The 20,082-nt window shown below is 47.9% G+C and overlaps 1 protein-coding gene across 2 annotated transcripts in view; it reads left to right on the top strand.

The window, feature by feature from the left end:
* The window catches only part of LOC130189984 (protein AF-17-like), a 28,778-nt gene that overhangs the window by 4,321 nt on the left and 4,375 nt on the right, over positions 1-20,082 (top strand). The window contains exons 5-18 of one of the 2 annotated variants that reach the window (XM_056409057.1): positions 6,106-6,209; positions 6,385-6,478; positions 6,614-6,721; positions 7,317-7,403; positions 10,182-10,329; positions 10,420-11,238; positions 11,634-11,836; positions 13,890-13,965; positions 14,176-14,242; positions 14,488-14,636; positions 15,684-15,893; positions 16,345-16,421; positions 17,052-17,293; positions 17,398-17,476. In XM_056409057.1, the coding sequence (XP_056265032.1) occupies positions 6,106-6,209; positions 6,385-6,478; positions 6,614-6,721; positions 7,317-7,403; positions 10,182-10,329; positions 10,420-11,238; positions 11,634-11,836; positions 13,890-13,965; positions 14,176-14,242; positions 14,488-14,636; positions 15,684-15,893; positions 16,345-16,421; positions 17,052-17,293; positions 17,398-17,476 (2,463 nt within the window). Of the gene's footprint in view, positions 1-6,105; positions 6,210-6,384; positions 6,479-6,613; positions 6,749-7,316; positions 7,404-10,181; positions 10,330-10,419; positions 11,239-11,633; positions 11,837-13,889; positions 13,966-14,175; positions 14,243-14,487; positions 14,637-15,683; positions 15,894-16,344; positions 16,422-17,051; positions 17,294-17,397; positions 19,872-20,082 lie in introns of those variants that run through there. The other variant, XM_056409056.1, reaches the window with a different exon arrangement.

Raw genomic sequence — 20,082 nt, 5'->3', positions numbered from 1 at the left:
GTGTGAGTGTGTGTCTGATCACGTGAGTGTGTGTGTGTGTGAGTGTGTGTCTGATCACGTGAGTGTGTGTGTGTGTGAGTGTGTGTCTGATCACGTGTGTGTGAGTGTGTGTCTGATCACGTGTGTGGATGTGGGTGTGTTCATGTGCGTGTAGGTGTGTGTGTGTGTGTGTGATTGTGGGTGTGTGTGTGTGTATGGGTGTGTGTGTGTGACCACGTGTGTGCATTTGTGAGTGCATTTGGGTGTGTTCGTGTGCGTGTAGGTGTGTGTGCATGTGGGTGTGGGTGTCGGTGTGTGTGATCACGTGTGTGTGTGTGAGTGTGTGTCTGATCATGTGTGTGTGAGTGTGTGTGTGTGTGAGTGTGTGTCTGATCACGTGTGTGTGTGTGTGAGTGTGTGTCTGATCACGTGTGTGTGTGTGAGTGTGTGTCTGATCACGTGTGTGGATGTGGGTGTGATCATGTGTGTGTGTGTGTGATCTCGTTGGTGTGTGTGATCATGTGTGTGTGTGATCATGTGTGTGTGATCATGTGTGTGTGTGTGATCATGTGTGTGTGTGTGTGTGATCATGTGATTGTGTGTGTGATCATGTGTGTGTGTGTGATCATGTGTGTGTGTGTGTGATCATGTGTGTGTGTGTGATCATGTGTGTGTGTGTTCATGTGATTGTGTGTGTGTGATCGTGTGTGTGTGATCATGTGTGTGTGTGTGTGCTTGCATGTATTTTATGCACACGTGTGCATCAATAAGTAGTCAGTGGCGATGAGGCGACGCCTCCAGCCTGGAGCTCTAAAGTGAATCATTTAAAGCCGATCGTACATCTGTCCTGTAGGAACTAGAGAAAGGAAATGACGAGGAATGAAGGTGACAAGGAAAGGAAGTGTAGAACGTTCGTAGCATCCTGATACAAGAACTTCAAAGTAAAAGCTCTCTTTGAAGCTCCGGAGCGTCGGCTTTGTTTTCATCCCCCCTGAACCAGATGTTTATGGGGATGAAAGTGACCTCTGACCTCTGACCTCAGAGTGAAGCTGCGACTGGACTCAAAGTAAAGAGAATTAAAAACGTCCTGCAACAGTAAAAAGTAAGTCTGCCATAAATATATGTATTAACTATCCTCTTGTATATGAGTATGTGTATCATATAGTTAAGCTTTACTCATGTGTCAAGTTAATAACAGCTATGCATAGGCGCACTACACATTAATTAGACTAATTAAAAATAGTTGTATAATGGTAGTAGAGTGGTGTTTACCTGTCAATATGTCTACATAGTGTTCACTAGGCTCAAGGGATGGCTCACGTTGCTTAATTTGTAAAAATAGTATTCATTCATATTGATCCAGTCTGACATTAATCTGAAGAGGTGGTGTCATGAAGAGATGTGGTGACTGTTGGTTAATGTCTGCCTTTTCTTTCTTTTTTCCAGGAGAATGGACCAAATGTCAACTGGAAGTTTTTTATTCATACAGTTTGAAAAGGATTGTTTTCCTAGTATATTCACAAAAGCTCAGGAATAGACATGAACCTGTGCACAAACATCCATCACATAGAGACATGAGAACTCACTCACACACTCACACACACACTCTCACTCACACACACATACATTCAATTCAATTCAGTTTATTTGTATAGCCCAATTTCACAAATTACAAATTTGTCTGGGAGTGCTTTACAATCTGTACACATAGACATCCCTGCCCCAAAACCTCACATCGGACCAGGAAAAACTCCCAAATAACCCTTCAGGGGGGAAAAAAGGAAGAACCCTTCAGGAGAGAACAGAGGAGGATCCCTCTCCAGGATGGACAGAACAATAGATGTAATGTGTACAGAAGGACAGATTTAGAGTTAAAATACATTCAATGAATATGACAGAGTGTATGAATAGTTCATAGTAGGCATATTCCACGATGGAGACCTCCACGATCCATCAGGCAGATGGCGGTGGGGAGGAGGAGTGGGCGGAGTCTCAACAGTGGGCGGAGTCTCAACAGGACAGTGGCGTAGTCAGGAGCAGGAATTCCACGACCCAGACCTCAATGATCCATCAGCAGATAGGATCTATGCCGTCTCATAGGGTCCGATGACCCCATGAGACGTGAAGTCACAAGGACTCCGGGGAGAAAGCAGAGTTAGTAACGTGTGATTGAGAGATGAAAATTCATCCTTAAGGAGAAAAAAGAGGAGATAGGTGCTCAGTGCATCCTAAACGTCCCCTGGCAGCTATACGCCTATAGCAGCATATCAAGGGGCTGGACCAGGTGAACCTGATTCAGCCCTAACTATAAGCTCTGTCAAAGAGGAAGGTCTTCAGTCTACTCTTAAACGAGGTGACTGTCTGCCTCCCGGACTGAAGGTGGAGCTGGTTCCATAAAAGAGGAGCGTGATAACTAAAGGCTCTGGCTCCCATTCTACTTTTTAAGACTCTAGGAACTACAAGTAGTCCCGCATTTAGTGAGCGTAGCTCTCTAGTGGGGCAATATGGTACTACAAGCTCCTTAACCCTTGTGTTGCCTTAGGGTCATTTTGACCCGAATCAATATTACACCCTCCCCCCGCCTTTGGGTCATTTTGACCCGATTCAATGTTTCACCCTCCTGTTACCTTTATATTTACTAACATATTTTACCCTTTGGGTTCAATTTGACGCCAGCAATTAAAACCTCCAGAAAATTATTAGAATTAATATTGTTTTCCAAGTTTAAGTGTGAGGCACTTTATGTTTGTTTGTTGACTACCGAAAGAACACCGACATTAAACATTGAATGGGGTCAAATTAATCCTAAAGCGGGGGGAGGGTGTAATATTGATTCGGGTCAAAATGACCCTAAGGCAACACAAGGGTTAAGATATGATGGAGCATCACCAATCAAGGCTTTGTAGGTTAAGAGAAGAATTTTAAAAGTGATTCTTGATTTTACTGGGAGCCAGTGCAGAGCAGCTAGTGCAGGAGTGATGTGATCTCTATTATGTAAATGTATTTGCATTTTAAAAGCAGCTGGAATTGTTATTTATGTTATTTTATAGATTTTTTTGTTCAAAAGGAACTATGTTGCTCGTATTTTTAAAAATATATTTACTTGATGTTATAAGCATTTGTTCATGGGACCTAAATGTTCTGAAAATATTGTATGAATAAATATAATTTACAACAGCAATGACATTTTTGTGTTATCCTTTCGCATTACACCATACTGTTCATTTTGAACAAACAGTGTGTTTAGATTAATGTATATTTACACTTTTGATTTGTATTTCCATCACAAGTTAGGTCTTAAATTTTATTTAAACGTGGTCTTAAAAAGTCTTTAAAAGTCTTACATTTCACTGGTTTATTCCTGTAGACACCCTGTGACATCGTGATGGTTAGCACCTGTTAACAACACAAACGCATCCCTCTCCTCCCTCCTCCCTCCCCCTGTTCCCTCCTCCCTCCTCCCTCCTCCTGTTCCCTCCTCCCTCCCCCTGTTCCCTCCTCCCTCCCTCCCTCCCTCCCCCTGTTCCCTCCTCCCTCCCTCTGTTCCCTGTTCCCTCCCTATGTTCCTCCTCCCTCCCTCTGTTCCTCCTCCCTCCCCTGTTCCTCCTCCTCCTCCTCTGTTCCTCCTCCCTCCCTGTTCCTCCTCCCTCCCCCTGTTCCCTCCTCCCTCCCTCTGTTCCCTCATCCCTCCCACTGTTCCCTCCTCCCTGCCTCTCCTCCCTCCTCCCTCCTCCCTCCCCCTGTTCCCTCCTCCCTGCCTCTGTTTCCTCCTCCCTCCCTGTTCCTCCTCCTCCCCATGTTCCTCCTCCTCCCTCTGTTCCCTCCTCCCTGTTCTCCTCCCTCTGTTCCTCCTCCTCCCTCCTCCCTCCTCCTCCCTCCCCTGTTCCTCCTCCCTCCTCTGTTCCCTCCTCCTCCTCTCTCCCTCTCCCTGTTCCTCCTCCTCCCCTGTTCCTCCTCCCCTGGTCCTCCCTCCCCCTGTTCCCTCCTCCCTCCCTCTGTTCCCTCCTCCCTCCCTCTGTTCCCTCCTCCCTCCCTCTGTTCCCTCCTCCCTCCCTCTGTTCCCTCCTCCCTCCCTCTGTTCCCTCCTCCCTCCCTGCCTCTCCTCCCTCCTCCCTCCCCCTGTTCCTCCTCCTCCCTCTGTTCCTCCTCCCTCTCCTCCCTCCTCCCTCCCTCTGTTCCCTCCTCCCTCCCTCTGTTCCCTCCTCCCTCCCTCTGTTCCCTCCTCCTCTGTTCCTCCTCCTCCTCCCTGTTCCTCCTCCTCCTCTGTTCCCTCCTCCCTCCTCTGTTCCTCCTCCCTCCTCCTCCCTCTGTTCCTCCTCCTCCTCTGTTCCTCCTCCTCCCTCTGTTCCTCCTCCCTCCTCCTCCTCCCCTGTTCCCTCCTCCTGCCTCTGTTCCTCCTCCCTCCCTCTGTTCCTCCTCCTCCCTCCCTCTGTTCCTCCTCCCTCCCTCTGTTCCTCCTCCCTCCTCTGTTCCTCCTCCCTCCTCTGTTCCCTCCTCCCTCCTCTGTTCCCTCCTCCCTCCTCTGTTCCTCCTCCTCCCTCTGTTCCTCCTCCTCCCTCCCCTGTTCCCTCCTCCTCCCTCTGTTCCTCCTCCTCCTCTGTTCCTCGTCCCTCCTCTGTTCCTCCTCCTCCCTCTGTTCCTCCTCCCTCCCTGTTCCCTCCTCCCTCCCTCTGTTCCTCCTCCCTCCCCTGTTCCTCCTCCTCCCTCTGTTCCTCCTCCTCCCTCCTCCCTCCTCCCCTTCCTCCTCCTCCCTCTGTTCCTCCTCCCTGTCCTCCTCCTCCTCCCCTGTTCCTCCTCCTCCTCTGTTCCTCCTCCCTGTTCCTCCTCCCTCCTCTGTTCCCTCCTCCCTCCCTCTGTTCCTCCTCCTCCTCTGTTCCCTCCCTCCCTCCCCTCCTCCTCCTCCCTCTGTTCCTCCCTCCCTCTCCTCCCTCCTCCCTCCCTCTCCTCCCTCCCTCTCCTCCCTCCTCCCTGTCTCTCCTCCCTCCCTCTCCTCCTCCTCCTCCCTCCTCCTGTTCCTCTCCTCCTCCTCTGTTCCCTCCTCCCTGCCTCTGTTCCTCCTCCTCCTCTGCCTCTCCTCCTCTCTCCTCCTCCTCCCTCCTCTGTTCCTCCTCCTCCTCTCCCTCTCCTCCTCCTCCTCTGTTCCCTCCCCTCCTCCTCCCTCTGTTCCTCCTCCTCCCTCTGTTCCCTTCCTCCCTGTTCCTCCTCCTGCCTCTGTTCCTCCTCCCTCCTCTCCTCCTCTCCTACCTCCTCCCTCCCTCTGTTCCCTCCTCCCTCCCTCTCCTCCCTCCTCCCTGCCTATGTTCCCTCCTCCCTCCCCCTGTTCCCTCCTCCCTCCTCTGTTCCTCCTCCCTGCCTATGTTCCTCCTCCCTCCCTCTGTTCCCTCCTCCCTGCCTCTGTTCCCTCCTCCCTCCCTCTCCTCCCTCCTCCCTGCCTCTGTTCCCTCCTCCCTCCCTCTCCTCCTCCTGCCTATGTTCCTCCTCCCTCCTGTCCTCCTCCTGCCTATGCTCCCTCCTCTGTTCCTCCTCCCTCCCTCTCCTCCTCCTGCCTAAGTTCCTCCTCCCTCCCCTGTTCCTCCTCCTCCCTCTGTTCCCTCCTCCTGCCTATGTTCCTCCTCCCTCCCCCTGTTCCCTCCTCCATGCCTATGTTCCTCCTCCTCCTCCTCTCCCTCCTCCCTCCTATGTTCCTCCTCCTCCCTCTGTTCCCTCCTCCCTCCTCCCTGCCTCTGTTCCCTCCTCCCTGCCTATGTTCCCTCCTCCTCCTGTTTCCTATGTTCCTCCCTCCCTCTGTTCCTCCTCCTGCCTCTGTTCCCTCCTCCTCCCTCTCCTCCTCCCTGCCTATGTTCCCTCCTCCCTCCCCTCCTCCCTCTCCTCCCTCCTCCCTGCCTATGTTCCCTCCTCCCTCCCTCTGTTCCCTCCTCCCTGCCTCTGTTCCCTCCTCCCTCCCTCTCCTCCCTCCTCCCTGCCTATGTTCCCTCCTCCCTCCCCCTGTTCCCTCCCTCCTCCCTCCCTCTGTTCCCTCCTCCCTGCCTATGTTCCCTCCTCCCTCCCCCTGTTCCCTCCTCCCTCCCTCCTCCCTCCCTCTGTTCCCTCCTCCCTGCCTCTGTTCCCTCGTCTCCTCCTCTCTAGACCTGCTACATCTGTGAGGACCACGGCAGAGAGAGCAAGGCGGCCTGCGGTGCCTGTATGACCTGCAACCGGCAGGGCTGCCGACAGGCCTTCCACGTCACCTGGTGAGCGTCAGGGGGCCTTCCTGTTTCCTCTCCTGTCTGACCCTGTGACCCCCTGTGACGCCCTGTGACCCCTGTGATGCCCTGTGACCCCTGTGACCCCCTGTGACCCCTGTGATGCCCTGTGACTCCCTGTGACCCCTTGTAACCCTGTGACCCCTTGTGACCCTGTGCTCAGTGCCCAGTTGGCCGGCCTGCTGTGCGAGGAGGAAGGCCCAGAAGCTGACAACGTGAAGTACTGCGGTTACTGCAAGCACCACTACAACCGGATGGTGAGGCGTCAGATGAAAGTCTAAACCGACTGTATTTCTCCTTGAAGCCTTTAGTGATGATGCCACGGAGCTCATGGGTTTTGTTTTGGTCTTGAGAGTTGAGGCCATGCTTAGTTTTTTTCTTTTCTCTAACAGCAGAAGAAGTTGCGCTCCAGTGAAAACACGACGAGCTCCTTCAGTCACGTGCGAGGGCGCTCGAGCTCGCCGCCGCAAGACAAGCATCACCACCACCGGCAGAGGAAGGTGAGCGGTCACCGTGAGGGCCGACAGGTGAGCTGAACATCGGGTCAGGGCTGACTTTGAAGTTTTCAACAACTTTACAAAGGTCTGCTGGTGTTAAAGCAACTTTATCATTACCTACGCATTGAAAATGCAGAAGGTAATGATTTGATCGCCGTGTATTTATTTATTTATTTATTTGTATGCGTGTTACTCACATAACTCAGGACGTATTAAACCGAATCGCATGCAATTTGGTGGGATGGTTGGATATTATCCGGGGACCATTTGGTTAGATTTTGGGATTGATCGGGTCAAAGGTCAAGGTCAATGTCATAAAAAGGTCAAAATCTTCTTTTTACCATTGCACGGTCAATTTCTATCCAATTGGCATGCAACTCATGCCAAACTGTTCATAATTCAATGCCCAATCTTGTGATGTGCAAAGGTATGCACTCTACCGAGTGCCCGTTCTAGTTTAAGAATGATGTGATCTTGTTTTGTAGTTTTACATTTCAAGCTCTTTGAGATGTCTGTTTGGTGCCTGAGTGTTTGTGTTGGCGTGTCGTTGTGCGTGTCGGCCTCTCGACGCGCCTGAGTCCCGTTCATCTCCACTCAGAGTCACAAGGACAAGATCCGGCAGAAAGAGAGACACAAGAAGTCCTCCGACGGCCTCGGCTCCTCGGTGACCGGCGGCATGGAGAAGGTAAGAAAAGCTTCAAGGACGACTTGTGACACTCGACAGGTAGTCGAGCTGATCCGGTCCTAACCGTGTGTTCTGGTGGATCTCTCTACACCTGTGTGTTCTGGTGAATCTCTCTACACCTGTGTGTTCTGGTGAATCTCTCCACACCTGTGTGTTCTGTTGGATATCTCTCCACCTGTGTGTTCTGGTGAATCTCTCTACACCTGTGTGTTCTGGTGGATCTCTCCACCTGTGTGTTCTGGTGAATATCTCTACACCTGTGTGTTCTGGTGGATCTCTCCACCTGTGTGTTCTGGTGAATCTCTCTACACCTGTGTGTTCTGGTGAATCTCTCTACACCCGTGTGTTCTGGTGAATCTCTCTACACCTGTGTGTTCTGGTGGATCTCTCTCCACCTGTGTGTTCTGGTGAATTTCTCCACACCTGTGTGTTCTGGTGGATCTCTCCACACCTGTGTGTTCTGGTGAATCTCTCCACACCTGTGTGTTCTGGTGAATATCTCTACACCCGTGTGTTCTGGTGAATCTCTCTACACCTGTGTGTTCTGGTGAATCTCTCTACACCTGTGTGTTCTGGTGGATCTCTCCACCTGTGTGTTCTGGTGGATCTCTCTACACCTGTGTGTTCTGGTGAATCTCTCTACACCTGTGTGTTCTGGTGAATCTCTCTACACCTGTGTGTTCTGGTGAATCTCTCTACACCTGTGTGTTCTGGTGGATCTCTCTCCACCTGTGTGTTCTGATGAATATCTCTCCACCTGTGTGTCCTGGTGAATCTCTCTACACCTGTGTGTTCTGGTGAATATCTCTACACCCGTGTGTTCTGGTGGATCTCTCTACACCTGTGTGTTCTGGTGAATCTCTCTACACCTGTGTGTTCTGGTGGATCTCTCTACACCCGTGTGTTCTGGTGGATCTCTCTACACCTGTGTGTTCTGGTGAATATCTCTACACCCGTGTGTTCTGGTGAATATCTCTACACCCGTGTGTTCTGGTGAATCTCTCCACACCTGTGTGTTCTGGTGAATATCTCTACACCTGTGTGTTCTGGTGAATCTCTCCACACCTGTGTGTTCTGGTGGATCTCTCTCCACCTGTGTGTTCTGGTGAATCTCTCCACACCTGTGTGTTCTGGTGAATATCTCTACACCTGTGTGTTCTGGTGGATCTCTCTACACCTGTGTGTTCTGGTGGATCTCTCTACACCTGTGTGTTCTGGTGGATCTCTCTACACCTGTGTGTTCTGGTGGATCTCTCCACACCCGTGTGTTCTGGTGGATCTTTCCACACCTGTGTGTTCTGGTGCATCTCTCTACACCCGTGTGTTCTGGTGGATCTCTCCACACCTGTGTGTTCTGGTGGATCTCTCTACACCCGTGTGTTCTGGTGGATCTCTCCACACCTGTGTGTTCTGGTGGATCTCTCTACACCTGTGTGTTCTGGTGGATCTCTCCACACCCGTGTGTTCTGGTGGATCTCTCCACACCTGTGTGTTCTGGTGGATATCTCTCCACCTGTGTGTTCTGGTGAATCTCTCTACACCTGTGTGTTCTGGTGGATCTCTCCACCTGTGTGTTCTGGTGAATATCTCTACACCTGTGTGTTCTGGTGGATCTCTCCACCTGTGTGTTCTGGTGAATCTCTCTACACCTGTGTGTTCTGGTGAATCTCTCTACACCCGTGTGTTCTGGTGAATCTCTCTACACCTGTGTGTTCTGGTGGATCTCTCTCCACCTGTGTGTTCTGGTGAATTTCTCCACACCTGTGTGTTCTGGTGGATCTCTCCACACCTGTGTGTTCTGGTGAATCTCTCCACACCTGTGTGTTCTGGTGAATATCTCTACACCCGTGTGTTCTGGTGAATCTCTCTACACCTGTGTGTTCTGGTGAATCTCTCTACACCTGTGTGTTCTGGTGGATCTCTCTCCACCTGTGTGTTCTGGTGGATCTCTCTACACCTGTGTGTTCTGGTGAATCTCTCTACACCTGTGTGTTCTGGTGAATCTCTCTACACCTGTGTGTTCTGGTGAATCTCTCTACACCTGTGTGTTCTGGTGGATCTCTCTCCACCTGTGTGTTCTGATGAATATCTCTCCACCTGTGTGTCCTGGTGAATCTCTCTACACCTGTGTGTTCTGGTGAATATCTCTACACCCGTGTGTTCTGGTGGATCTCTCTACACCTGTGTGTTCTGGTGAATCTCTACACCTGTGTGTTCTGGTGAATCTCTACACCCGTGTGTTCTGGTGGATCTCTACACCTGTGTGTTCTGGTGAATCTCTCCACACCTGTGTGTTCTGGTGGATCTCTCTCCACCTGTGTGTTCTGGTGAATCTCTCCACACCTGTGTGTTCTGGTGAATATCTCTACACCTGTGTGTTCTGGTGGATCTCTCTACACCTGTGTGTTCTGGTGGATCTCTCTACACCTGTGTGTTCTGGTGGATCTCTCTACACCTGTGTGTTCTGGTGGATCTCTCCACACCCGTGTGTTCTGGTGGATCTTTCCACACCTGTGTGTTCTGGTGCATCTCTCTACACCCGTGTGTTCTGGTGGATCTCTCCACACCTGTGTGTTCTGGTGGATCTCTCTACACCCGTGTGTTCTGGTGGATCTCTCCACACCTGTGTGTTCTGGTGGATCTCTCTACACCTGTGTGTTCTGGTGGATCTCTCCACACCCGTGTGTTCTGGTGGATCTCTCCACACCTGTGTGTTCTGGTGGATCTCTCCACACCTGTGTGTTCTGGTGGATCTCTCTACACCCGTGTGTCCTCCAGATCTCCTCCGGCCACCACGGCAGTAAGGACGCTGAAGGGAAGTCCAAGAAGCCGAGCTCTCACGGTCACGGCCATCGCAGCAAGAAGACGGGAAGCACCGGCAAGAGCTGCTCGTCGTCCTCGTGCTCCTCCAGCCCCTTCGACGCAGGTAAGAGGAGAGGGGGCGTGGCCTGTTGGCACGGCGACGTGGAGACGGTTCATTTGAATTGGTCCCTCCCCCTGTGTGTCCCCGTGGGAGGCGGCTCCTTGTCGTCGGCGCAGGAGTTCCACCCGTTCCCGTCGGCGTGCCTGGAGCGCGAACGCGACCCGGGGTCGGACGACCACAGCGGCGAGGAGCGGAGGGAGCGCCGCAGGAGGCCGGCCTTCCAGGAGCAGGAGGAGGAGAGAGAAGAGGAGGATGCAAAGGGTGAGGACAAAGACGGGGAGGAAGAGGAGGAGGAGGAGGACAGTAAATTCCACAAACCGCCGGCTTTGACTCCGGCCGACGGGCCTCTGGCGGGGTCGCAGGGTCACGACCGGGCGGAGGGTGACTCCTTCGAGAACAAGGTCACGATCTCGACCTTCGGGTCCATCATGCGCATCACCTCTTCGTCGGGGCTGGGCGGCAGCAGCAAGATCCGGAAGGTCTCCTCCTCCTCCTCTTCCTCCGGGGACTACAAGCCCTCCAAGAGCCTCTGCAAACCGTCTCAGCTGAGCACGCCGCCCATCCTGGAGGAGGCGGCGGCCCAGGAGGACAAGGCCACGCCTCCTCCACCGCCGCCGCCCAGAGAGAGGCGTCACCGCGGCAACAAGAAGAGCAGCCACGGCCCGGGGCGGCCGCGGGGCAGCAAGAACCGGGAGAGGCGGGAGGATGAGCATCACCACCACCACCACCGCCGCGCCGCGCCGCCGCCGCCACCGGGCTCGAGCTCCTCGCTCTTCACGAGCCCCTCCCCCGCCCCGCACCCCGCCTTCCCCTCCACGCCGCCGCCCACGGCCATCGCCTCTTCCTCTTCTTTCTCCTCCTCCTCCTCCAGCATTTTTTCCACAAGTCGTGGCAACTCTCTGCTCAGCTCCGGTGAGTGTGTGTGTGTGTGTGTGTGTGTGTGTGTGTGTGTGTGTGTGTGTGTGTGTGTGTGTGTGTGTGTGTGTGTGTGTGTGTGTGTGTGTAGGAGTTTGTGTGTGAGTGTGTGAATGAGTGTGTGAATGAATGAGTGTGTGTGTGTGTGTGTGTGTGTGAGCGTCTGTGTGTGTGTGTGTGTGTGTGTGTGAGCGTCTGTGTTTGTGTGTGTGTGAGTCCGTGTGTGTGTGTGTGAGTCTGTGTGTGAGTGTGTGTGTGTGTGAGCGTCTATGTGTTTGTGTGTGTGTGTGAGTCCGTGTGTGTGAGTCTGTGTGTGAGCGTTTGTGTGTGTGTGTGAGTCCGTGTGTGTGTGTGTGTGTGTACAGTATTAAATATCTCCTCCTGTCCCTCAGGTCTCTACTCCAGCCTCAAGGACCCTCTCTCCCTGGGGGGGGGCGTCTGCAGCACCTCCTTCTCCCTGGGGGGGGGAGGGGCGTGCAGCACCTCCTTGTCTCTGGGAGGCGGCATGTGTGGCACCCCTCTCTCCTCAGGACTCCTCCCCTCCCACGCCTCCTCCCTCTCGCTGCCGCCTGTCAGCGGCGTGTCAAACACACAGGTAGGGTCAGCGTGAAGGTCACGGGGGTCACTGGGGTCACTGCATCAGAGCCATGCTTGGTATTCATCTGGTATTTTGTGGTATTCTTTGAACGTAATTGCAGATCTGAAACAATTTGTCAGTTAATTATTTGGCTGATCCAGAAATATAACCTGCAACTATTTTGAAAATCGATAAATCTAAATTTGATTTAACCCTTGTGTTGCCTTCGGGTCAATTTGACCCGATTCAATGTTTAACCCTCCTGTTACCGTTATATTAACTAACATATTTTACCCTTGAGGTCAATATGACCCCAGCTATTAAAATCTCCAGAAAATTATTAGAATTAATATTGTTTTCCAAGTTTAAGTGTGAGGTACTTTATGTTTGTTTGTTGACTCCCGAAAGAACACCGACATTAAACATTGAATCGGGTCAAATTGACCCGAAGGCGATAGGAGGGTTAAATATTGAATCGGGTCAAAATGACCCGAAGGCAACACAAGGGTTAAAAAGTTAAATTTTATCGGTTTTATCTGCTTCTTTTATTGGTCGTGTATTTCTGTTTTTCAGGATTGTTTGAGTTGGATAAATTAACCAACATGTCATTTAGCTCTGGGATATTATAATCTACATTTTTCACAGATTTATTATTTGATTATTATTAATATTTATTTATTTTTGTAAACAAAACAATTAGTGCTGTGAAAAATAACACGTTAACTCAGTTAATCCAATTTCAGGTTTAACTAGTTTTTTTTTTTTAACGCATTTAACGCATGCGCAGAATGAGCTTCCAATCCGTCTGTTGTTGGTCGTCGGGACGAAAAAAAGTCACTTGCAAAATGAGCTTCCAATACACCACTTCAATCTGAACTCTGTCCGCTCTCATGCAGACGGTCTGTTCATCGGTAATGATCCTTCCGCAGGTTCACCTACGGAAACCTTGTTACGACTTTTACTTCCTGTAGATCAGGGTCTCAACACGTCGATCGTGACCTGCCAGTCGATCGCGACGTAGTGTCGGTAGATCCATGACATTAAAGAGATTGGCCCGCCCCCTGACATGTTCTCTAGAGCACGTCTTTGTTCTTTTATTAAACTAAACGTCTGTTGTTGATCGTATCTCCACAGCAGCATGTCATCTCTGTCTCTTCGCGTTGCGTTAACACTAATCGATCTCCGTCTCGCGCGCCACAGAGCTCCGTGCGCGCGCATCGGGACCGAGCAAAAAAAAGTCACTTGTCAATCTGTCCACCTGTCCGGGCCGGTGAGGTTTCAGCTTTGCAGCGGTGTCCCCGCCGTCCCTTTCATCACGGCCCAGTTCATGAAGAAAACCCACACAGTCAGTTTGCCTCAGCAGCTGCTAGAGGAAGACTAGAGGCCTTTAGATTGTGTCATGGTGGAGTTAATGGTTGACAAACAAGAGACAAATGCTCTGTTTAACCCTCCTGTTACCTTTACATTTACTAACATATTTTACCCTCGGGGTCAATTTGACCCCAGCAATTAAAACCTCCAGAAAATTATTAGAATTAATATTGCTTCCCAAGTTTAAGTGTGAGGTACTTTATGTTTGTTTGTTGACTACCTAAATAGCCCTTTAAATAAATAAAAAGTTGATATTTCTGATATGTTTGACACAGTGAAAAACAGCCTGGGGTCAAATTGACCCCAAAGAACACCGACATTAAACATTGAATGGGGTCAAATTGACCCGAAAGGTAACAGGAGGGTTAAACATTCTGTTTAGGATGAAGATGTATTAATGTTCCAGATGGAAGAAAACTGCTAAATAACTGCTGAGTTGCAGCACCATTGTATAGAAGAATGTATAAATGTATATATCCGTCTTTTGTCATAAATCTCTATGTTCTCACAAAATATACCGAGAATATCGGTAATATGTGATTAATCATGATTAATCCCCAAAAACCTGTGATTAACCCGATTAAACATTTTAATCGTTTCACAGCCCTAAAAACAATGTAATAGATTCATACATTTAATTCCTCACACTTTTGACCTCCGTCGTATAGAAATCTGTATTTTTTGGCTCCCTGTGCCGCAGGTCCATCCGGGCTCCGCCTCCAGCTTCGGCCTGACCTCCACGGCCCCGACGCCGCTGACCCAGACCTCGCTGCCAGGTGAGACCAGGGGTTAGAGGTCAACATGAGACCAGGGGTCAGAGGTCAACATGAGTTATTTGCATTTGTTGAGAAAGTGAAGTTTTAGATCTGCTTCCTCCAAAAGAATGACATTTATTCCCTCAGTCAGAATCCTGCACACCTCTAACCTCTCGGTTCCACCTTCATCGACACAACTCTCCGTAACGTTCTCGACTCTTTTGTCCTCAGAGTCCGACCTCGACGACTGTCGCTTCCCGTGTCCGGGGACCTCGCCGAGAGAGAGTCTCTCCTCCCAGTACGTCTCATTTCATTTAAGCGATGCAAAAATATGGAAATCACATTCTCGCCGGAAGAAAACGAGCAAGCGAGGAGCGAAATGCGCCTCCTTTGATCTCCTTTGATCTCCTTCGATCCACCGAAGAATAAAATGTTCTGTAGCTGCTGCCGGATCCGTTCCTACGTCTGTAACGGGAAAGAAGTCAAAACTAACCACAGCCTCAGGGTGTGGCCTTGTTCCTGACTCCTCCTCCTCCTCCTCAGGTCTCCGATGAGCTTCCTCCCTCTCCTCTTCGACCAGCGGGACGGGCCGAGCGCGGCGCTCCGAGCGCGGCCTGAGGACGTCCCTCCGGCCGGCGCCCACATCGAGCTGCTGCTGGAGAAACACGGCAACGGGGAGATGGGCGTGAACAGTGAGTCACGTGACCCCGAGGTCACGATAAAAATAACATCGAGCTTCTAAGAGCTCACCTGAAGGACGTGTGTCGGTTTCAGGACCGTCGTACTAAGGTTAGACGACTCTAATATTAGTTACAGGCTCCTGAGAATCCTTAAATATTATTGGAAGGCATTGAAGTCATGAAAAAAAGATAAAGGCCGAAGGTCTTCAATTCATCTCTCAAGTCTAAATGCTCAAACTTTGGCAATAGGATTATATTATTATTATTACATGTCAAACCAACAGGTCACATGTATTGTTGCCTCTCACATTAATGCCATTCAGGCCAAGTAAGGGTAACAATAAAAATAAAAAAATCTAATTTTTACTCTTTATGTGAAATAAAAGTCCAGCAACCGCCAGTTAACGTCAGCACTTTCTATTCCAGATTAAAGTGTCATTTCTCAATTGACAATAAATAGCCAACCTTTAAAGCCCATAAACAGTATATATATATATATATATATATATACAGGTATACTGTATATACAGTTTATATATATATATATATATATAACTGTGTATATACCTGTAGTCCACCATTACACCAAGGTCACCAGGGGTCACCAACTACAGAATCTTTTTAAGCAGACTATAAAATAAAATATATTTATATTATTATTTAGTCCATTGATTAATGTGTTCTTACAACATGTGAGTTATTATCAGTGTGAGCAGATGTCTAAAAAAAATAGTTAAAATCTGTAATTATGGAAAAGTAAGCATAAAAAAAAAAGTAACAAAATGTTAAATAAGATCTATGAGTTGGTTTCCATGGTTGCGTCAACATTAGCATGTAATGTCTATTTAATATATTTTATTTTTATTTTTTAACTGAGTCTCTGGTGGTCTTCACCGTGTGTGTGTGTGTGTGTGTGTGTGTGTGTGTGTGTGTGTGTGTGTGTGTGTGTGTGTGTGTGTGTGTGTGTGTGTGTGTGTGTGTGTGTGTGTGTGTGTGTGTGTGTGTGTGTGTGTGTGTGTGTGTGTGTGTGTGTGTGTGTGTGTGTGTGTGTGTGTTTAGTCGTGGAGATGCTCCAGTCGCTCCACTCGCTGCAGCAGGAGAACCAGCGGCTGCAGCAGCAGATCTTCGGCCTCACGGTGAAGCGGGAGCGGCTGCAGCTGCTCAACAGCGACCTGGCCGGGACCTTCCCGCCGCCGCCGCCGCACACGCTCTCCGCCTACGGCGCCACGCACTCCTCCGCCCAGGCCCACTTCCTGTCCTCCGCCCACGGTTAGTGTCTTTACATCCTGCACCCACTTTAACATCGCTGTCGCCATAGCGACGGGTCGTGTGACTCCTCGTTCCCTCCTTCCTCCCCTCACAGCGGTCGTTCACATACCCGTGTCCTAACGGGTGAACTCAGAGCTTTTCTGATTGGCCGCCGTGCACATTTGAAATAGTTGCGACATTCAATAAAAGTTTGGAGGGTCGTGAAAGTACAAAAACTGTCAAAACTAAATATGACGTGCTAATTAAACATTTAAATAAAGAAACAACGCCTTCTGGTGTGAAAATGATTTTATTATTAGTTAAATCAGGAGAGACGAGTCGGATGAAGAAAAGATAAATGTCCGTTATTAATATCTGTGATGATAACTGATCAGCAGGTCGCTGTGACGCCCGAGGCATTTCATCATCAGTGTGTTGTGGTCTTCATCGTGTCTGTGTCTCTTTTCTTTAGAGCCGCTGAGCACCAATAAGAGTCCTCCGTCCAAAAGCTGCTTCCTGAATGACACCTCCTTCGTTACCTCACCTGAGGTGAGAACCTTTTATATCCGGCATTTGTTCAGTTGAAAATCAAGATCAGGGTAAACTATTATTGTTGGTATTACACTGTTTCCATGTTTAAATTAGATTCCATATATATATTTAATATAAATATATTTATTTATATATAAATGTATTTATTTATATTAAATATATATTTATTTATATTAAATATATATATATATTTAATATAAATAAATACATTTATAAATATATAAAACCAATATATACATTTTTTTAAATATAAAAAACATATATTAAAATATAAATATATATTTAAAATATATATATATATATACACAGTGACTTAAATTAGATTCCACATGTGGCTACGTTGTACAGATTAAAACATTTCCCAAAATGCATTGAGGAAAGATGAATGTGATCCTTTCCAAAATGTACAACATGTTTTTCTCTCTAAATATTCTGCTTCAATCCATATCTGTTGGGTGGGAGGCCTGTAATCCTGGGGCAGTAATCTAATGACCACAATAACACTTTTGTTCTCCTATGACGTCGTACGTTCAACGCTTCGTTTGAAGAAGCTCTGAATGTGACGTTTGATCTCTGTGAACTTCAAAGGCTGAGCGCTAACTGGCTACAATGTTGCGTTTGTTCCAGGAGCTGCACTCTGGCAGTCCGTCCCGCAGTAGCTCCTCCCTCTCCTTCCAGAGCACGCCTCCTCAACAGAGCCCCGCCTCCTTTGGCCAGCCCCTGCCGAACGGCTCGGGCCTCACGTCGTTCCAGCTGAACGTGAACGGCGTGATCCAGAACGCCGGCCCTCAGGCCTCGCTGCCCGGCCTGCGCCCGCAGCCGCCGCCGCTCGGCGCTCAGGGCTTCACGTTGCCCAAGAGTCTGAGCCCGTACGTACAGGAAGAGAGGCGCGTTGAAAAGAAGTGTGCCCGATGTGCTGTGGCGGTCTCGGTGTAGCGCCCCCTGGTGTGTGACGTGTGGCGCTGCGTTTCAGGTCCTCCCTCCTGTCGGAGCAGCAGAGGCAGCAGCAGCTGCAGCTGCAGCTGTTCCTCAGCTCCCACAACTTCACTCCTGTAAGGATTCTCTCTTCTTGCGATGTGCATCGACTTGAAGTCAAGTTTGATGTCATTATTTTAATGACATCAACTCAGGAAGACAAAGTTAGCGACTTTGAGGCCAGACGTTGTTATGCTAAGCTAAGCACACTGAATGCTGGCTTCAGATTTACCACACAGACTTGAGAGCAAACCTCATCTTTTCATTTAGCAATCAGTATATTTTCCAAAATGTCAAACTATTCCTTTAATCAAAGTACATTTAACCGTGTCCAATTAACCCAATTTGTTTTAATAATTAACCAGAATTAAGAGTAATTTGTTCCTTATTATGTTGTATTCCTCTCCTTAGACATTTATTGTAAGAAGAAACACACTGTCTAAATATTAACTATACAAAACAGTCAAATGTGAAACATTATCAATTCATTGCAATTACTTTTTAGAATTATGATTATTATTGGGGGAACAATATCTCCAGTAGCTTGAGGCTAACTAGCTCGTTATTACATGCTAGTGCCACTACGCTCAAACCATGACAGTCATTATACAAGCGGACGCTCAAAACTCTTGATAAAAAAAAAGTTCTGTCTCATCACTGTCCTTTACTAACAAAATACAACTTGCTTAGTTGGGATAACTTCATTAAATCTGTGCACGTCTGTCTGATGTACAACATCATACATGGATTGACTTCTCCTCCTCTCAAACAATGTGTCACCACACAAACTGGATATCGGCTCACAAGAGGAGCAGCGAGAGGGGATTGTATCGTCCCTCTCAGGAAAAGTGCTTTCAGTCACGCTGCTTTCTCAGTACAAGCAGCAGTTGACTGGAACTACATTCCAGTATCTATCAGAGAGCTACAATCATTCAACTCTTTTAACCCTCCTGTCGCCTTCGGGTCAATTTGACCCGATTCAATGTTTAATGTCGGTGTTCTTTCGAGAGTCAACAAACAAACATAAAGTACCTCACACTTAAACTTGGAAAACAATATTAATTCTAATAATTTTCTGGAGATTTTAATAGCTGGGGTCATATTGACCTCAAGGGTAAAATATGTTAGTAAATATAAAGGTAACAGGAGGGTTAAACATTGAATCGGGTCAAATTGACCCGAAGGCAACACAAGGGTTAAAGCAGAAACAAAGAAATGGTTCATTACTACCCAGCTCTGTCAGCACTAGACTGTAACTAACTCCTCCATCTGCCCAGGTTGGACTTTCACTTTGTCTGTCTGTCAGTTGTTGTCTGTCTGTTGTCCGGTCTCTGTGTGTCTTGACTTGCTGGTCGGCCGTTTGCTCCACCTGCGTGTCTCCTCTTGTCGTTCACCTGTTTACAGTTATATGTCACATTTAGTCTGTAAGCTTTTACGTTGTATCTCTGACATTATGTTTTTATTCTGTCCATTTTAACATTGTTCACCCTTATTTTATTTGCTTTATCTGTAGACTGTATTTGTAATCTTATGATTTTAGGTTTGTTCTTAACATCAGCAACATTGGGACTACAGATGAAAAATAGCCTCTTGGCTAACTCTGGCACATTTACTGCAATGTTTTTATTAGGGCTGTCAATCGATTAAAAAAAATTAACTAATTAATCGCACATTTTGAAATTCATTAATCTCGATTAAAAGTTTTTTTCTTCTTCTTTTTAAAGACCAAACTTCACACAGAGCTGTGTTTTCAAAGAGGCTCCTACCTATAAAGTGCCAGCGAGGTATTTAATATTGTGGATGATAAATTGTTTCTTCAGTGAAACATCCAGATTAGTTAAAAAAAAGAAGTATATTGAGACCCCATTGGTCCTGTCATCTTTAACACTGAACAGCAGAACCAGTGGCCTTGATAACTGACTGACATTCACATGTGTCACGTTAACCCTCTGGAGGCTGGGGGCATTTTATACATTTTACAAAAAAATGTAAATTCACCTTTTAAAGGCATTTGCATATGACACATACCCACGTGTTATACATCAAACATTCCAGAACAATCTCAGCTCTGTAATGAGGCTCATTGTCCTGGTGCCGTGTTCTCTGGTTCTCTGACTGACAGGTTTCGTGTGACGAGTTCTTTCCGCGCCGCGTCCCCCGACACGTCGCCCCTCCGTTCCTCTGAGTATCAGAGGGGGAGACGGGAGGAAGGAGGAGCAGGAGGAAACCCGACTGATTCATCCACGAGTTTAAACTGATTTCTGCTCCTTATTTTCGCGGAGAAATAATTGTTTTAAAAACGGAAACAGTGTAAAAACTTCAACGCACACCGGAAGTAAACAAAGTTGCGTTAATTGCGTTAAAATATTTTAGTGCGTTAACGCGGCCAAATTAATCGCATTAACGCTGACAGCCCTAGTTTTTATCAATGTGCACTGTCCCTTATTAAATAAACCATTAAAAAAAAAATTAGTCTGAGTGTTCCTATCTGACTTGAACTTATATAAAGATTTGTTATATATATATATATATTAATATGTTGTGTATATATATTGATAAATAAATTCATGCATATTTATTTTTATATATATAAATAAATAAATGCATATTTATTAATATATAAAAAAATTAATGCATTTCTTTTAAACATATATATTTAATATAAATAAATACATGTATACAT

Source organism: Pseudoliparis swirei, chromosome 24 (genome assembly GCF_029220125.1).
Source record: "Pseudoliparis swirei isolate HS2019 ecotype Mariana Trench chromosome 24, NWPU_hadal_v1, whole genome shotgun sequence".
Lineage (NCBI taxonomy): Eukaryota > Metazoa > Chordata > Actinopteri > Perciformes > Liparidae > Pseudoliparis > Pseudoliparis swirei.
Note: the sequence above shows the minus strand (reverse complement) of the source record. Positions and strands in the feature narration are given on the sequence as shown.